General features: G+C 39.7%; 1 long non-coding RNA gene and 1 gene segment (V, D, J or C); both read right to left on the reverse strand.

The window, feature by feature from the left end:
- Positions 1-15,485, reverse strand: part of LOC102076541 (Ig kappa chain V-V region MOPC 21-like) — an 811,057-nt gene extending 795,572 nt beyond the window's left edge. Inside the window, 1 exon segment of the V gene segment in view lies at positions 15,373-15,485. Coding sequence covers positions 15,373-15,424 — 52 coding nt within the window.
- On the reverse strand, positions 10,445-12,015 carry LOC112843422 (uncharacterized). The gene is made up of 3 exons (XR_003215742.1): positions 11,841-12,015; positions 11,299-11,406; positions 10,445-10,476 (listed from the first exon to the last, which is right to left on the reverse strand). It is a non-coding gene; the product is annotated as an uncharacterized LOC112843422 (long non-coding RNA).
- Positions 15,486-16,223: the final 738 nt, after the last annotated feature.

Below are 16,223 nucleotides of genomic sequence, written 5' to 3' on the forward strand. Positions count from 1 at the left end.
CATTAAATATTGCTGTATGAGGATTTTATGTCAGGTTGTCTGCATGTACAATTTTGTATGTGATGGTGTCAACAAGGTGCAAAATTTGATGAGGGCACAAGTGTTAAATAATAGGAGACATTCAGACAAAGAATATCTACTTAAATGAGCCTAAATAAGTCTAATTGGATACTGAAATGAGCACTTTTGTTTCAATATCATGAAGTGGTTGATTCATCGACAAACAGCATCCCTGTTGGAGTCAGATGATTTCCATAGAGAGGCACTTTGCATCAGCAGCACCATGCTCCAGTGCTCTGGGAGAGTTTATAGTCCTGAGAGTTGAACACTGGATGACTGACAGCTGTCCTTCATCACAACAGAAGCCCCAGAAATCTACCTCTTGAGCCCAACACCACTGGTACTGGGGGGTTTCTATTTCATAAGCTGTAACATGAGGTCGGTTATGAAAATACCAGCATGTGTGGAATCCACTGAAGGCTTTGAATCTCAGCCAAAAGCTTTTATAAATAATTTTTATAACCGCCAAACACAGTTAAAACAACAAACAATTAAAAGAGCAGTTACATAATTTTGGCAAATTTGCATAAACACAAACAAGTTGAACCCCATGTTCACTCCTCTGCATCTAACCAGGAAAATGACACATTCTTCAAAAGCAGAGATTTCACAGATTCTAAAACTGCAAATTTCATCAAATGGAAAACAAGCTAAAATGTCAAACGTGTTTTCAATCAGAACTACGGAACACAGTTGAAAAATAATTGCTTGTCCCTTCATGATCTAATGATCATGGATTAAATTACAGTTAAAAAAGTTTAAATAACAGGCATTCAAAAGGGAACAATTTCTAAACAAATACGTCTAATTGGACACTGTTGGTCAATATTATCATGATGTGATTGATCCACTGATAGAAATCATCAGACTGATCCAAGTCTCTGTGTGAGTCAGTCAGATGATTTCCATAGGGAAGCACTTTGCATCAGCAGCACCATGCTCCAGTGCTCTGGGAGAGTTTATAGTCCTGAGAGTTGAACACTGGATGACTGACAGCTGTCCTTCATCACAACAGAAGCCACAGAAATCCTCCTCATCAAAAACATGACTTTGATCTGCATCCTCATCTGGACTCTCCTCTGCTGCTGCTTCACAGGTAAAGTCCAGAGAATCAAACTCCTCTCCTCTATCAACATCTGTCCCTCTGAAATGAAGCCCACAAAACCATGAAGCTGCTTTATGTTTTTGTCTCTGTATCCTCAGAGTCCAGAGGACAGATCACAGTGACTCAGCCTGGAGCAGTGAGCTCTGCTGTGGGAGGAACTGTGAACATCAAGTGTAGGACCAGTCCGAATGTTAATTTATGGAACAACAACCATCTTTTAGCCTGGTACCAAAAGAAAGATGGAGGAGTTCCTAAACTACTCATTTATGATGCTGGCACTCGACAATCAGGGATTCCAGCTCGTTTTACAGGCAGTGGATCAAACTCTGACTTCACTCTGACCATCAGTGGAGTCCAGGCTGAAGATGCAGCAGTTTATTACTGTCAGAGTTGTCACTATACCAGTCAGTGGGTGTTCACACAGTGAAAAACAGTCGTACAAAAACCTCCCTCAGTCAGACTGAACAGAAACTGAACTGACTGCTGCAGCTGGAAGATACTGCAGAGACTGATACAGTTCACTGAGGACACACACACACACACACACACACTCACACACACAGTTTTATTTCGCTGCTATTTTCTATTTTCAGTCCAGAGGAGCCAAAAGTGGAACAGCTCTTAAGAAAACCCTTCACCATGACCTTTGACCTTAGTTTCATACTACACAGCATCAATATCACCTATGATTTGTTAAATGTCATCAATCAAATCAGGAAAAAAGAACTTCAGATTTACATATTTGAAAATAAATGCAATACTTCTCACAGAACTCTTATTGTGAATAATATGAAAATAAATTCGACTGGCAACCAAAGATATCCCCCTCAGGTGTACCTCACAGATGTTCTAAAGTGAAATAATTAAAGTTAAAACATTTTAATGTTAATTTTAGAATAATTGAATATACTTACAGCCACACAGTGGTTATATCTACCGAACATCAGTGTTACAATAGAGGCTTAACCATAACACTACACTTAATTTGTCTTTCTTTAAATATAAGATTTAATTTACAGGGTAATAAAGAATTGGTTTTGGTTTAGAATAAATTTACTTATACAATCACATTTTTTTTCTCTGTTAATACTGTTCATACAGTGCTGCAGAACTGTGCACCACCCCCCGGTATGTTTGCACTGAGTAGGAGATGCTCTGTATCTCATTGTACTACTGTATAGTGACAATAAAGGCATTCTATCTATTCTATACAATCACATAATACTGTGTTCTTAAATAAGTGCGAACATTTTAGTTTACACTGTTATGTATGTCTGATTTAATCTTTCTTTGTTTTCTGAGTTACCTCAGTGGGAGCTGCTCCAAGTCTCTTGGTTGATGAGCTAAAAGGTGGAGAAGGGGCGGAGCAAGCCTATGTGGAGACCTGCAAATTGGGTCATACCACAATTCTGGATCATGGGGGGAAATGGAATTTGTTATGTTAGTGTGAGTTGGGTTTTGTGTGTTCTACGCCTTTCTGTGTTTTTGTTGGCTGATCAGCCACTGTGTAAGTTTCCCCTTTGTCTCGTTTAGGTAGGTTAGTTTGTTTGAGTTAGTAGTATTGCTTGTTGCCAGCTTTTCTGGAAACAAAGAGTTCTGTTACTTTGACCTCTTTTGTGGGCCCAAGATTTTGAATTATCTGTATAATTTAACCAAGTTTGTTTTGGGGTCAAATAAAAAAACTTTTCACACTTTAACCTGAGCCGGACGTTCCTTCACTGTTCGGTCCATCACAATACTCAAAGGTTAGCAAGGATTATATTTCTCATTTTAATTTTCATTCAAGTGAATGTACATAGATACAAGTTACAAAAAAAAAAATATAAGCAAGTGTGATTGCACAGCTTGTGTACCCGGGACAAAACAGAAAAACTTCGGTTGGACGGGTGAGATTTAAACCATTCCAGTGCAGTCCCTTTGATTCCAACACAGTGTTCAAGCCGAGAGATAAGAATCATATGATCTACGGTATCAAAGGCAGCACTGAGGTCTAATAATATAATGGCACAATCTCTCAAGTCAATAAATGTTAAAAGGTCATTACAAAACTTTTAAAAGAGCAGTTTCAGTGCTGTGGTGCACTTTAAAACCAGACTGAAATACTTTACTAATGCCATTGTTATCTAAAAAGGTCAGGAGCTGAAGAAGGACAACTTTCTTCAGGACTTCAGAAAGAAAAGGCCATCATGCGAGATCGGTATTTGGGCACACCAGGTCTAACAGACTGACATGAAAGAGGGAACTCAAATATAACAGGCATGTGGTCGTACAAAAACGAATGTTGCAGATTTCGGTGTCACTGAGAGTCAGGCCACTAGACAGTACAAGTTCCAAGGTATGACCATGTTTGTGTTTTGGGCCTTTAACTGACTGAACAAGATTAACAGAGTCTGTAAGATTTAAAAAGTATCAGTCAGCGGTGTATTTAAGCAACAAACATGGATATTAAAATCCCCTACAATTAAAACTATGTCATACCTTGGCACAATTCCTGGGAAGAATTCAGAGAAGTCTTGGATAAAATTCTCATTGTATTTTGGTGGTCAGTACACCAGCACACACAGCACCAGAGTGGACAGCGGGATTTCAAACAACTGCAGTTCAAACCTGGCGTAAGCATCAGCTGTTAGCTGCCGACAGTTGAAACAGTTTTTATAAACAGTGGCTAACCCTCGACCCGGTAGTCCGAGGCGAGTCGAGATAGTTACAGTCTGGAGGGACAAGTTCAGAAAGTGGGCTCAACTCGTCCAACTTTAGCCAAGTTTCTGTCACCAGAAGAAAATCCAAGCGACGAGTGGTGAAGAAGTCATTTAAAATAAAGTTCTTATTTGCTAGCGACTTAGCATTAACCAGAGCCAATCTACCTAACACAGAGTTGCTTGCCGACTGGGATGATTGACCCAGAGGACGAAGATTCTGGTGATCCACTCCACCTCTGCGAAGACGAGGGGACGAATGCCGTGAAAGCTGGACACTGAGATGCGGGGCCAGAGGTATGGTCCATTGGTGAACTAATTCCAGGGATCGCCAGGAGATGAACAAATTGTTGTCCGAGGCAAGTTTGTTCAGAAGAGCGCATGTATTAGTCATCGGTGATGCAGCCATGCAGTTTTTGAATTTTACCAATACACCGCCCCCTTTCCCTCCCTTTCTGTGGCATTTCTTCCTGGAGGGATGGCAAAGTGAACTGCGGCGGAGGAACAGTGGTACGGTCTCTAGCACAGGTGTGATACGAAATTTCTCACATCCTGGGAACAATCAGGACTGCTCTTCAACAGTGGCTCAGATATTTAGCAGTGACTGGAAGTCACAAACCAGAAGAGTAGAGACAATTTTAAAGAAAACAGATGTAAACGACAACAAAAATAGGTAACAGCTGACGGAAAGCTGCACACACAGGCACCATCTTGGATCACTGACATTGCAGGATTCAAAGCTGAATCCAAACATTGTTTAACTTGAAGGCCTACTTTCTCCCACATTGGAAACACTTGAATGACACAATTATTTTAACATTAGCTAATAAGACTGATTCAGGACAGACAACTACAGGGAGTGCAGAATTATTAGGCAAATGAGTATTTTGTCCACATCATCCTCTTCATGCATGTTGTCTTACTCCAAGCTGTATAGGCTCGAAAGCCTACTACCAATTAAGCATATTAGGTGATGTGCATCTCTGTAATGAGAAGGGGTGTGGTCTAATGACATCAACACCCTATATCAGGTGTGCATAATTATTAGGCAACTTCCTTTCCTTTGGCAAAATGGGTCAAAAGAAGGACTTGACAGGCTCAGAAAAGTCAAAAATAGTGAGATATCTTGCAGAGGGATGCAGCAGTCTTAAAATTGCAAAGCTTCTGAAGCGTGATCCTCGAACAATCAAGCGTTTCATTCAAAATAGTCAACAGGGTCGCAAGAAGCGTGTGGAAAAACCAAGGCGCAAAATAACTGCCCATGAACTGAGAAAAGTCAAGCGTGCAGCTGCCAAGATGCCACTTGCCACCAGTTTGGCCATATTTCAGAGCTGCAACATCACTGGAGTGCCCAAAAGCACAAGGTGTGCAATACTCAGAGACATGGCCAAGGTAAGAAAGGCTGAAAGACGACCACCACTGAACAAGACACACAAGCTGAAACGTCAAGACTGGGCCAAGAAATATCTCAAGACTGATTTTTCTAAGGTTTTATGGACTGATGAAATGAGAGTGAGTCTTGATGGGCCAGATGGATGGGCCCGTGGCTGGATTGGTAAAGGGCAGAGAGCTCCAGTCCGACTCAGACGCCAGCAAAGTGGAGGTGGAGTACTGGTTTGGGCTGGTATCATCAAAGATGAGCTTGTGGGGCCTTTTCGGGTTGAGGATGGAGTCAAGCTCAACTCCCAGTCCTACTGCCAGTTTCTGGAAGACACCTTCTTCAAGCAGTGGTACAGGAAGAAGTCTGCATCCTTCAAGAAAAACATGATTTTCATGCAGGACAATGCTCCATCACACGCGTCCAAGTACTCCACAGCATGGCTGGCAAGAAAGGGTATAAAAGAAGAAAAACTAATGACATGGCCTCCTTGTTCACCTGATCTGAACCCCATTGAGAACCTGTGGTCCATCATCAAATGTGAGATTTACAAGGAGGGAAAACAGTACACCTCTCTGAACAGTGTCTGGGAGGCTGTGGTTGCTGCTGCACGCAATGTTGATGGTGAACAGATCAAAACACTGACAGAATCCATGGATGGCAGGCTTTTGAGTGTCCTTGCAAAGAAAGGTGGCTATATTGGTCGCTGATTTGTTTTTGTTTTGTTTTTGAATGTCAGAAATGTATATTTGTGAATGTGGAGATGTTATATTGGTTTCACTGGTAAACATAAATAATTGAAATGGGTATATATTTGTTTTTTGTTAAGTTGCCTAATAATTATGCACAGTAATAGTCACCTGCACACACAGATATCCCCCTAAAATAGCTAAAACTAAAAACAAACTAAAAACTACTTCCAGAAACATTCAGCTTTGATATTAATGAGTTTTTTGGGTTCGTTGAGAACATGGTTGTTGTTCAATAATAAAATTATTCCTCAAAAATACAACTTGCCTAATAATTCTGCACTCCCTGTAGTTATTTTAAACTTTTCTAGCAGTCTTTCACAAACAGGGAACAGTCTGTCTAGTTTCTCCATCTGTCAGCTGGTGCTGGCTTTTCCACAGACACTGCTGAGTTTGTCCTGGTGGATCATCAGGGGTGCAAACCCTCACAGATGATGTGCAGCAGTGGGTTCCTCAGTCTGTCCTCACTCTGGACACTTGCAGTTCTCACTTATGGAAATAAAACATGTGATAAGCTGCAGGATTCAAATCTGGTTAAAACAAACATTAAAGTCCGTTTGGCTCGACACCACTGAACAGATCCTGCAAAATAACCAAACTAACATTAACAGTTCAGTGGATCCTGCTTGTACCATTATATTCATTATTAAAACATTTGTACCGCCATATAGAAAGTGACATAAAAGTCAGTACTTACTTTTAAAAGTTTACTTTTCAGCCGCTGCACTTCAGCCGTCCGCTATTTTTTTGAAAAAATTATCCACCGGCACTGCTGCGCGATGAATCCTGGAATATGTTGAGCCACAAAGGATACACCCGACACATCATTTAAATCCTGGGAAAAGTATCGTGGGCCCCATTTGGAGCAGCCTTCGAACTGGGACAGCCTTCATTGCCTGGCTGTGATGCAATTGGCCTTCAAATGTGGCCTCCGAAGGATGCAGCCTATAAATTGTGACACAGCTTTTCTCCTTTTTCTTTGAATTTCAATAAAAATAAGTCAAGATGTTACAAAATGGAACAGTTATTGAGAAAACTCTTCATAATGACCTTTGACCCATGGGTAAATTCCCTGGGTAAATTTGAACCACTTAAGGAAGAAGCACACATTTTCTGAAATTCTGTGATGCATTTGCTTCTCACATCTTAAACTTGATGGTAGTGTTGTCAAGGTTAGCATTGCTCATGTTATCATCTAGTATTTCTAAAACTCAACATCAGCCTGTGCCCTGCCAACCCTCAGATGGAAATAAAAATGATTTTCACTAATTTCATCAGACCATCTTTAACATTTTAAGCTATTTTTTGTTTTGTTTTAAATCACAGATTTCAACATTCTATATTTTACATATCAACAGCTTTTAAGGAGTAATGTAGAACATGGTCTCTTTCACTCTGTCTGAACAAAGCCCCACAAACTGACAATCACTTTTAAAAGATGGGCGTAGTTTATGGCTCTTTATCAGCTGCAACACCAGGTACCACTGGGATGTTAGCATTGTTTTACAAGCTGCAGGTTCCAGGTGTCTGACCTCTAGAGCCCTTTTTCCATTAGTACTTACTCGCCTTGGTTTTCAGGGTTTTCCTTTAGGTCATAATACCTGGTACCAGGTACTTTTTTACTACCTACTCTGCTGGGGTTCCAAGCAATTCAAGGCAATGCCAAAGTGTCACAAAACTCAAAACTGCCATTTTTGAAACCCGACAATGAGGGGAAATGACTGCAGAAAATAATGCAGTGATTGTGTGAAACACGCACACAGGGCTCAAGAGCCTGTCAGTTGTCTCTGACTCCAGTCTGATGGGAAGCCCTTCATGGCCATGCACACGATCATGGTCTTCCCCTTGCAGAAGGCTCAGAGGAGGACTTGCAGCTGTGGATTTCAGTAGAAGTTTCAATTCCTTCTAAGCTTTTATTTCCTCTCCCAGCTCTGTAACTACGGCAACAGACAAGCATCACTGCTGAACCATGACAGCAGAAGGTTTCAGTACTAAAGATAAAAACTTGCACAAACACTTTAAATTTAGCATAATTAAAAAAAATGCAAAAGTTGAAAGGTTAATCAGAAAAAGGTAAAGTCAGGTGAAGATTTTTAGTTTGCTTTATATTTATTTGCCAGTTCAAACCAAAAGCTGATGGGTTAATCATATAGTAATAATATGTAGGGTGAACAGTTGAAAACAGCTGACTCTGTGTGTTTGCATATGTGTCCTGCATCTGCTCTCAGCTGTTTAGAGGTCAGTGTTGTTCAGTGTCTGTACAAGCTTGTAGAGCCACACACACACCAACAGCACAATGTCTCTATCAAATATAATGAAACCGCATTTATAGGTGATGTCATTAACTGGTACCTTTAGGAACCTGAAAAATCTCTTAAATGTCTGATTGCTGATGCAAAACATCATCAGTTTAAAATTTTATAATTTCTAAAGAGAAACAAATCAGAATGACTTCACTTTGACCATCAGTGGACTTTAGACTGAAGTTTATTAATGTCAGCAGTGTAACAGCTACCCACTCACACAGTGATGTAAAAAAAATACAAACATTTTCTTTATTGCATGTCATTTTTACATTTTATATAAACTTTTCTGAGAAAAAATATTGTATTAATTTGTTTTTCTGAAAGGTTGAACTACTACTTTCTCTTGAATCACTCAATGTCACAGTTTGTATCTATAGATACAGAAGACATAACAATTGTTTTTATTGATTTATTTGTTCATTGTTTTTTCAGGGTTTCATAAAATATCATATGATGTATCGATGAGTCATCAAGAGGAAGAAAATATGAAAGATTGAATCTTTATTTAGTCTGATGAGAGAAAGAAAGAGAGTAAGAGACAGTGATGACTGAGAGAAGAAGTAAAACAAAACCAGCACCTTTAGAGTCCAAACTCCAGGTCACAGTGACTCAGAGTGGAGCAGTGATCTCTATTCTGTGAGGCTCCGTCACCATCAAGTCTAAAACCAGCCACAATGTTTATATTCAAAGCACCTGTTATACTGGTACCAGCTGAGAGGTGAAAAGACTAAAGTGCTTTTTACTGATAGTGATTACAGTCATGTAGCACTTGAGTATCAGGGATTCTAGGCAGTGGATCAAACTGTAGAGTTCAGTAGAGTTCAGGGGGTATGTTTAGCGTGTTGCGACCACAACCCAACACTTGGAGACAATGATGGATGGATCAATGGGCAGAAGTGCCCCACAAGAATTTTCCAAAAGTATTTTAAATATATAAATTCAAAAGTTCCCTTTGTAAAATCAGCTTTCTTTTCTAAAAACTTTGGAGAATTAAGCATTTTACCTCACAAACTGTCCCCAATGCACATGAAAGAGCAGATAAGATGACCAGGTGTCCCACCTTATGTGGGAATGCACAACATTTATATCTCCTGTTTAGATATTTTTTTAATCGTATTTAATCTGATAATCTAATTCTGGATTTTGTCCAGTGACTTTGAATAAAGCAGGTAAGCGTGTCATCATTCAGGATACAGTAACCAGTCATGATCTTTTACTGGTTATGTTACGCTCAACAGAAGAAGTCACCACAGAGTCATACATGATGGAAACCACCACAAAGAAAAGTTAATGCAGCTACAACTACTTAAAACTGGGTGATGCTGGTGTGTGTAATGATTTTTTAATCTTTTTCTCTGAGTTTCACTTGTAATTAAAGTAAAAAAATTAACATGAAGTGATACAGCACATGTGAGTGTCACCTGTGTCTGAGAAAGAGACGTGTTGATCTGAGGAAGCATTGCAAGGTTGATTATCACACACATCAGCAGATAAATTGAACACATAAACGTCTCTATTGGAATATTTTTACAATTTATTTAAAGCATTTAAATCATTAACAATACTACAAAGTACGTAAATTTAAATAACTGCCAAAAACCTGTTTTTATAGATTCGCTTTTCTTTTCTTTTTCATTTTTGATGTCCACAATATTTTTTATATATTAGGAAATGGAAGGATATTTGATTGAGTGTGTTTATTATTTAAATATTGCACCGTGATTGATGGTTCGCTGGAATTGGTTGGAATTTTTTTTTATCCAATGAAAACAGCTAATTTGATGAATAAATCTTTATTTTTACACAATGTAAAAGAGCATTTAAAAAAATGCAGAAAGCAGTAAAACCAGTGAGTTGAGTCAGGACTAGGAACACTCGTATTTCCTCAGTTTCTCTGAGACTGGAGCCTGCGAGCCCTGGGTGGCCTCACAGGTCACAGAGCCCACCTTCTCCCACTGGTCTACAGGGAGCCTCAGGGTGCTGCTCCAGCTGTAGAGGCCGTCATTCTGCACCACAATGCTCCTGCTCTCCTCCCAGCTGCTGCTGCTGCTGCCATCCACCTTCCAGGACAGCCTCCAGTCTGAGGGGAAGCCCTTGTTGGCCAGACATGTGATTGTTGCAGTCCCCTGCTTCAGCTCCTCACTGGAGGGCGGCAGCACTGTTAGGGCAGGACGGACATCACCTAGGAGACACCAATCAGATTACAAGGCAGGGAGCACACAGGAGAAACTCCTGTACTGTGAGAGAGTTTTTCTCCTTTATGGAGTTTCTGTCAGGTGTTTTTTCTGCTCCACCAGTCATTAACTCACACATTGTTTCACTTCCCTTTAAGAAACCTCTCATGCATATCAGCACAGAGAGAATCATCATCTCAACATTTCAGTCATTATTCAACAGTTCAAGCAATTTCAAACATATAAAACAGTATCTGACACAACAAAACATTTACACATTTTTAAATTCACATCTTTATATTCAACTTTATTTTGTGTCAGTTTTAACTCAGTCTAACCAGACACAAGAGGAAAAAAGTTATATTTTTTCTATACCACAAGTTAGTTAAATATTACTGAGCAAGAATGAGATTAAGATTGAGATTTCTAGCAATGCCGATCCCATCCTGCCTTTTATAACAGGCAAAAGAAAGACCATAAATATAAAATTGTTCTTAGTAAAACAAGATATTATTTTGTATTCAATCAAAATTTTTAAAAAAACTTATAATATTGTTTTTAGTTACAAAAAAATAAATAAATGGGTTATCATAAAAAAATCCTCTGACTATAGAGTGACACGGCTCTCCAAACTAAACCTTGAGATTCAAAAATTAAAGCAAAAAATATCACTTTATCATCTGGATAACCTTGATGTTTCATAACGTTTGCAGTGAGCTCAAAAATATTCAAGTAAAGTAAATTCACTTGAATATAAATAGTGAAGTGATGTAAAAAAGTAAACTAAATTCGTCTACAATAAAGTTGTAGAAGTTTTAAATGTTACTTACATCCAAATTCCAGTCTGGTTCCTCCACCGAACGTGAACCACAGTGATACAAACTCATTGAGGCGCCGTACAAAAACCTCTGACTGTAGAGAGACACGGCTCTCTGACTCTGAAACAGAGGTGGGTCGAGTATCCAACAATTTTACTCAAGTAAGAGTAGCATTACTTTAAACTATTATTATTACTCAAGTAAAAGTGAAAATGCAGTTGTCCAAAAAATTACTCAAGTAAGAGTAAAAAAGTAGTTGGTGAAAAGACTACTCAAGTACTGAGTAACTGGTTGTAATGTCCGATTTATTTTTTACTTTTTTTAAAATAAATGCTATCAGACAAACAAAAATAAATAAATATACAAATGTTAGTATTTTTAAAGAGAATATATGTAAAAACATTAACAAAATGAGGCGCAATAATTCTAATTTCCAGATTTCAGTTTTTCACAACATAAAGCTTTTTTAACCAAAATCTACAGTAAATAATATAAATATGTGAGCAGTGCAAACCATTTCCAGTGACAAGATATGCTGTAACCTTTATATTTACTTTTACTCCAAATGGCACAGCAGCCTCAGAGAAAACATTAGAACAAGGCAACTTCAACATATGTATTTATTTCTGCATATTTAGCAAAAATGTGCCATTTCTTCACTCAGTGAAGTAATGGTTAAGCTTCAGCAGCAGTTTGCTCTCAAGGTTCTTGCTGTGAAGCTGTAACTGTTTAGCAGTGAACAGGGGTCCTGCATGAATAAAAAGTCTCTCACAGGCTGCAGATGCAGGAAGAGCTGTACTGATTTTGATTGACAGCTATGCAACCGATCCATACATAATATTTACATAATTTCCCTAGAGATTTATAAAGTATGCTGATTCTGATTGCTAATTCTGTTACCTCCAGTGAATGGACATGACAGGTACCTCTCCAGCTCCCCTGCTTCTGGCTTTCCTGACCCTATGGATCCAAAGAAGTCATCTTCATCGGATAGTCTGCCGTTTGTTCTGGCCTCATCCAACTCTGTGTCTAGGTGATATCTGATGAAATTGAGACCTGTGGAAAGATATATGGTTTTGAGAAGAATTAGGTCTAGGCATTATAGTGCTGCCAAGCTGCAGATGTTTGGCATGAACATTTTATCACACTGGAGATGTTTTTTACAAACTCTTGTTGAAAAACGAAATCTTGTCCCTCATATCCCGCACAAACAGCTTGCGATGAATTCCAGATTAAGTTTAAAATAAGAATTTATGCAAGGCTAAGCAGTGCTAGCCAATAGATTCTCCTTCAAGAGAAAAAAAATGTTTAGCCATTCCTCTACACCTCATAACTGTAGTTCATTGAAGAAGTCCGGACAAAAAGTCACTTGTTGAGAAAAGAAAAATCTTAAAACGGCTTAATTACTAATGTAGTTTCTAGCAGAGAAAGGGAGTGATTCTGGACATGCACATTTTTTTAATCATTTTATTTTTTATGTGGATGAAGCCTAAGACTGTGATACTATAACCCACGGGTGTCAAGCTCCAGTCCTCAAGGGCCAGTGTCCTGAGACTATTAAACATGTTCTCGCCGCAACACACCGAAATAAAATTATTAGGTCATTAGCAAGACTCTATCCTACTTGACTGCATGCTGAGGTGGCAATTCAGCCAATTAATTCATGTGTGTTAGACTACGGACACATTAAAAAGTTGCAGTACACCGATCCTCGAGGAATCGAGCTCGACACAAGTGCTGTAACATAAGACTGACCACAGCTGAAAAGAAATTTAGACCAAACTTACTGCTACATGTTTCCTTGGAAGAAGAAGAAGAAGAAGAAGAAGAAGAAGAAGAAGTAGAAGAAGTAGAAGAAGAAGAAGAAGAAGGAGAAGAAGGAGAAGAAGAAGAAGAAGAAGAAAGGGGGTTTATTGCCAAATGTTGAGCTGATTTACATTAGGAAATTGTAGCGGTACTTTGTGCAAACATATGATAAGACAAACACTTACATGAAACATAAAGTGTTCTAAACAGATTGATATATACATAAGTGCAGGTGATGATCATTGCAAGGCAGGTGCAGAGAACACAATACAGGGTCATGTGATTAGATCAGGTTAGATGTTGTTGGGTTTATATTTTATTATTGTCATTTGTATTAAGAAATATTTAACCATATATGCTTAGAGGTGTATAATCGATTGTGTAGTGATAGGAGGTTTGAGCCTTAATAGTCTGCAACGGCATTGTGTGCATTCCAGAGTGTTCTGGTTTTCACACCCACACTCTGGGAGCATGGGAGAGGTCGTACCTTGTCTTATTGTTTTATGGTAGGATAAACTGTTTTAGGCTAAGTGCCTTTTGTTTAGATGGACGGCTCTGGGGAGTCTTCCTGGGGTCACAGTTTGACCCCCACACACAGATACACACACACACACACACACACACACACACACACACAAGGTATTCTTTGTTCACATGTATACCTATATAAGATGTCATATGTTAATGAACCTATGCATATTCATGTAACCACAATAAAAGGAGTGCTATGGGGAACCTGGCTGAGAGTCTGACGGAGGTCAAGTGGGTGGAACGACACTTGGCTCCAGGCAGGCCTCCTCATGCATGAGTAACACTAAGAACGTTGCCTACTTGTGTCTTGTTCTTTGCTGTGTAGCAAATTGTCCTGAACGTTCCAGCGAATAGGTTTGTGCTATAAACCTATCATTAATTGAGTTTTTTTATGCTGAGATGTCAGTTTGTTTTGGCTCACACTGAAGACACTGTGTTATTTAGCTGTTCTTTTGTACTGCTTTTAAGCGCAATATGCTTTGTACATGAGGCCATGAGGCCAAGGGTGTTGATCCTTTTCAGTTCTAGCGGAGACAGTTGCCTCTGCCATTTTTTGATGTGTTTCTTCTTTCTATGTGTCCGCTACTTTGAAAGGCTTGGGCCGCTCTGGTCATGTGCATGGCTACATCTGATTGGTGTGTTGCTGGGTCTGAAGTACACTGGGATGTCGTGCTTGGAGAAGACTCTCCTGAGTTTTTCTGATAGTTTTTCTCCAAGCACCACATCCCAGTGTACTTCAGGCCCAGCAACACACTCAGACAGGAACTGGTTCATCCCAAAGACAAAACTCCTAAACTTAACAATGTAGTGTATGCTGTACAGTGCCGCGAGGAATGCCCAGACCTCTACATTGGAGAGACCAAACAGCCACTTCATAAATGCATGGCACATAGAAGAGCCACCTCCACAGGACAAGACTCGGCAGTTCATCTGCATCTAAAGGACAAAGGTCACTCTTTCGAGGATGCCAATGTTCACATTTAGGACAGCGAAGACAGATGGTTTGAAAGAGGAGTGAAAGAAGCCATTTATGTCCACTGTAAACGTCCATCTTTAAACAGAGGTGGTGGTTTACGACACCAACTGTCTGCCATCTATAATCCAGTTTTGAGATCCCGTCCCAGACACCTTAACGCCTCACATCCTGGGCCATCTGACCTCAGTAAATCACATGATAGGGTAAGGCCAGGTTTCACAATGAGCTCACCCGAAACCTTGGCTGATTGTGACCTACGCCCTTTTTCACACCCTGGCTCATGTTATTAGGTAGCGGATCATTAGGGGGTCCTTTGTCCCTCTCGGGAGACACGCCCACAGAGCTTAAATCTGGGACCCTCCGCCATTTGACCCTAGAACTGAAGTAGCTTCTAGGATGAGAGGTGAAACGTCTTCAAGCAACTTAAAGAAGTCCAGACGCTTTTCTTTCCAAGCTCCTTAGACCATCTGATCAAGACAGTCTGTCCTGGAACATCAGACTGAGATCCAGGAGACTGAATCAGTACTTGTTCTCCCCATGAATGTAAAAAAAACACAAAAAGCAACGACAACAAAAAAACATTTAAAAGAATCCAAGCATTACTGAACTTGAAATATGATCAAGATACAACCATTAGAGGATCATTTCTCTAACATGGAGAACAGATGGAAGAAGGTCAGTGCTGCTTGTTCCAGAGTTTCTCCATCATAGCAGAACATCATTGTGGTGAACCTGGCTGCATGCTGAAGCAAAGTTTTCACAGAGAGTCTCACCCTGAACAAGGAGCCCCAGGGTGGCCAGCAGTAGAGTCAGTGACATCATCATTGTGCTGCTGGTGTGTGAGTGGCTCTGAAAGGCCTGGACAGCCACTGATCAACACTGGCCTCGTAATTAAAATGCATCAGTGTAAATTAAGACTTTGTTGATTTCCTACATTTTTAGAGACTATTTTCATAAATATAGAAAAATCATATATATTTGTGTTTGATGTTCTGATAAACTGGCTGATTCACTCCATACAAAGATGCTTATATATTGACAAAGGACACAAACATACAATGGTATTGAGCCAGCACTGAACAGCAAGACTAAGACTGTGAACTCTGCTGGAGGGATGAAGGCCATTCTCCAAAAACATGTAGAGACCTCTGTCTAACACATCGCTCCAAAATCTCCTGGAGATGTTCAACTGTGTCGAGCTCAGGCGACTGTAGAAAACACGAGAATCACATCATTTTTATTCTCATTCAAACATTCATTGGTCTCTAGTGCTTCCTGTCATCCTGGAAGAGATCACAGCTCAAGACTGAACTGTTTAATGACATTAGTGGTCACTGGGAACAAATCGTGTTATCTTAATATTAAAAGGAAGATCATATGTACGTCTTTATTAGGACAGGGATTCACGTCAGTGTGTGGGACTGTAGCCTCAGGCTTATGTTGTACTCTTTTTTTTTAGTAACGACCCTGACACTGACCATCCTGTCTGATTGGCCAACAAGTCAAACAACCGAGTGTGTCGCAGTTTCTGTGTCTGACTTCATCTTTGCACTGAAACAGACAATAACATCACTTTGTTGGTGTTCGTTCTTTTTTCGTTAACGAAATACAGCAGAATGACTCT

The sequence above is a fragment of the Oreochromis niloticus genome, linkage group LG22, assembly GCF_001858045.2.
Source record: "Oreochromis niloticus isolate F11D_XX linkage group LG22, O_niloticus_UMD_NMBU, whole genome shotgun sequence".
NCBI lineage: Eukaryota > Metazoa > Chordata > Actinopteri > Cichliformes > Cichlidae > Oreochromis > Oreochromis niloticus.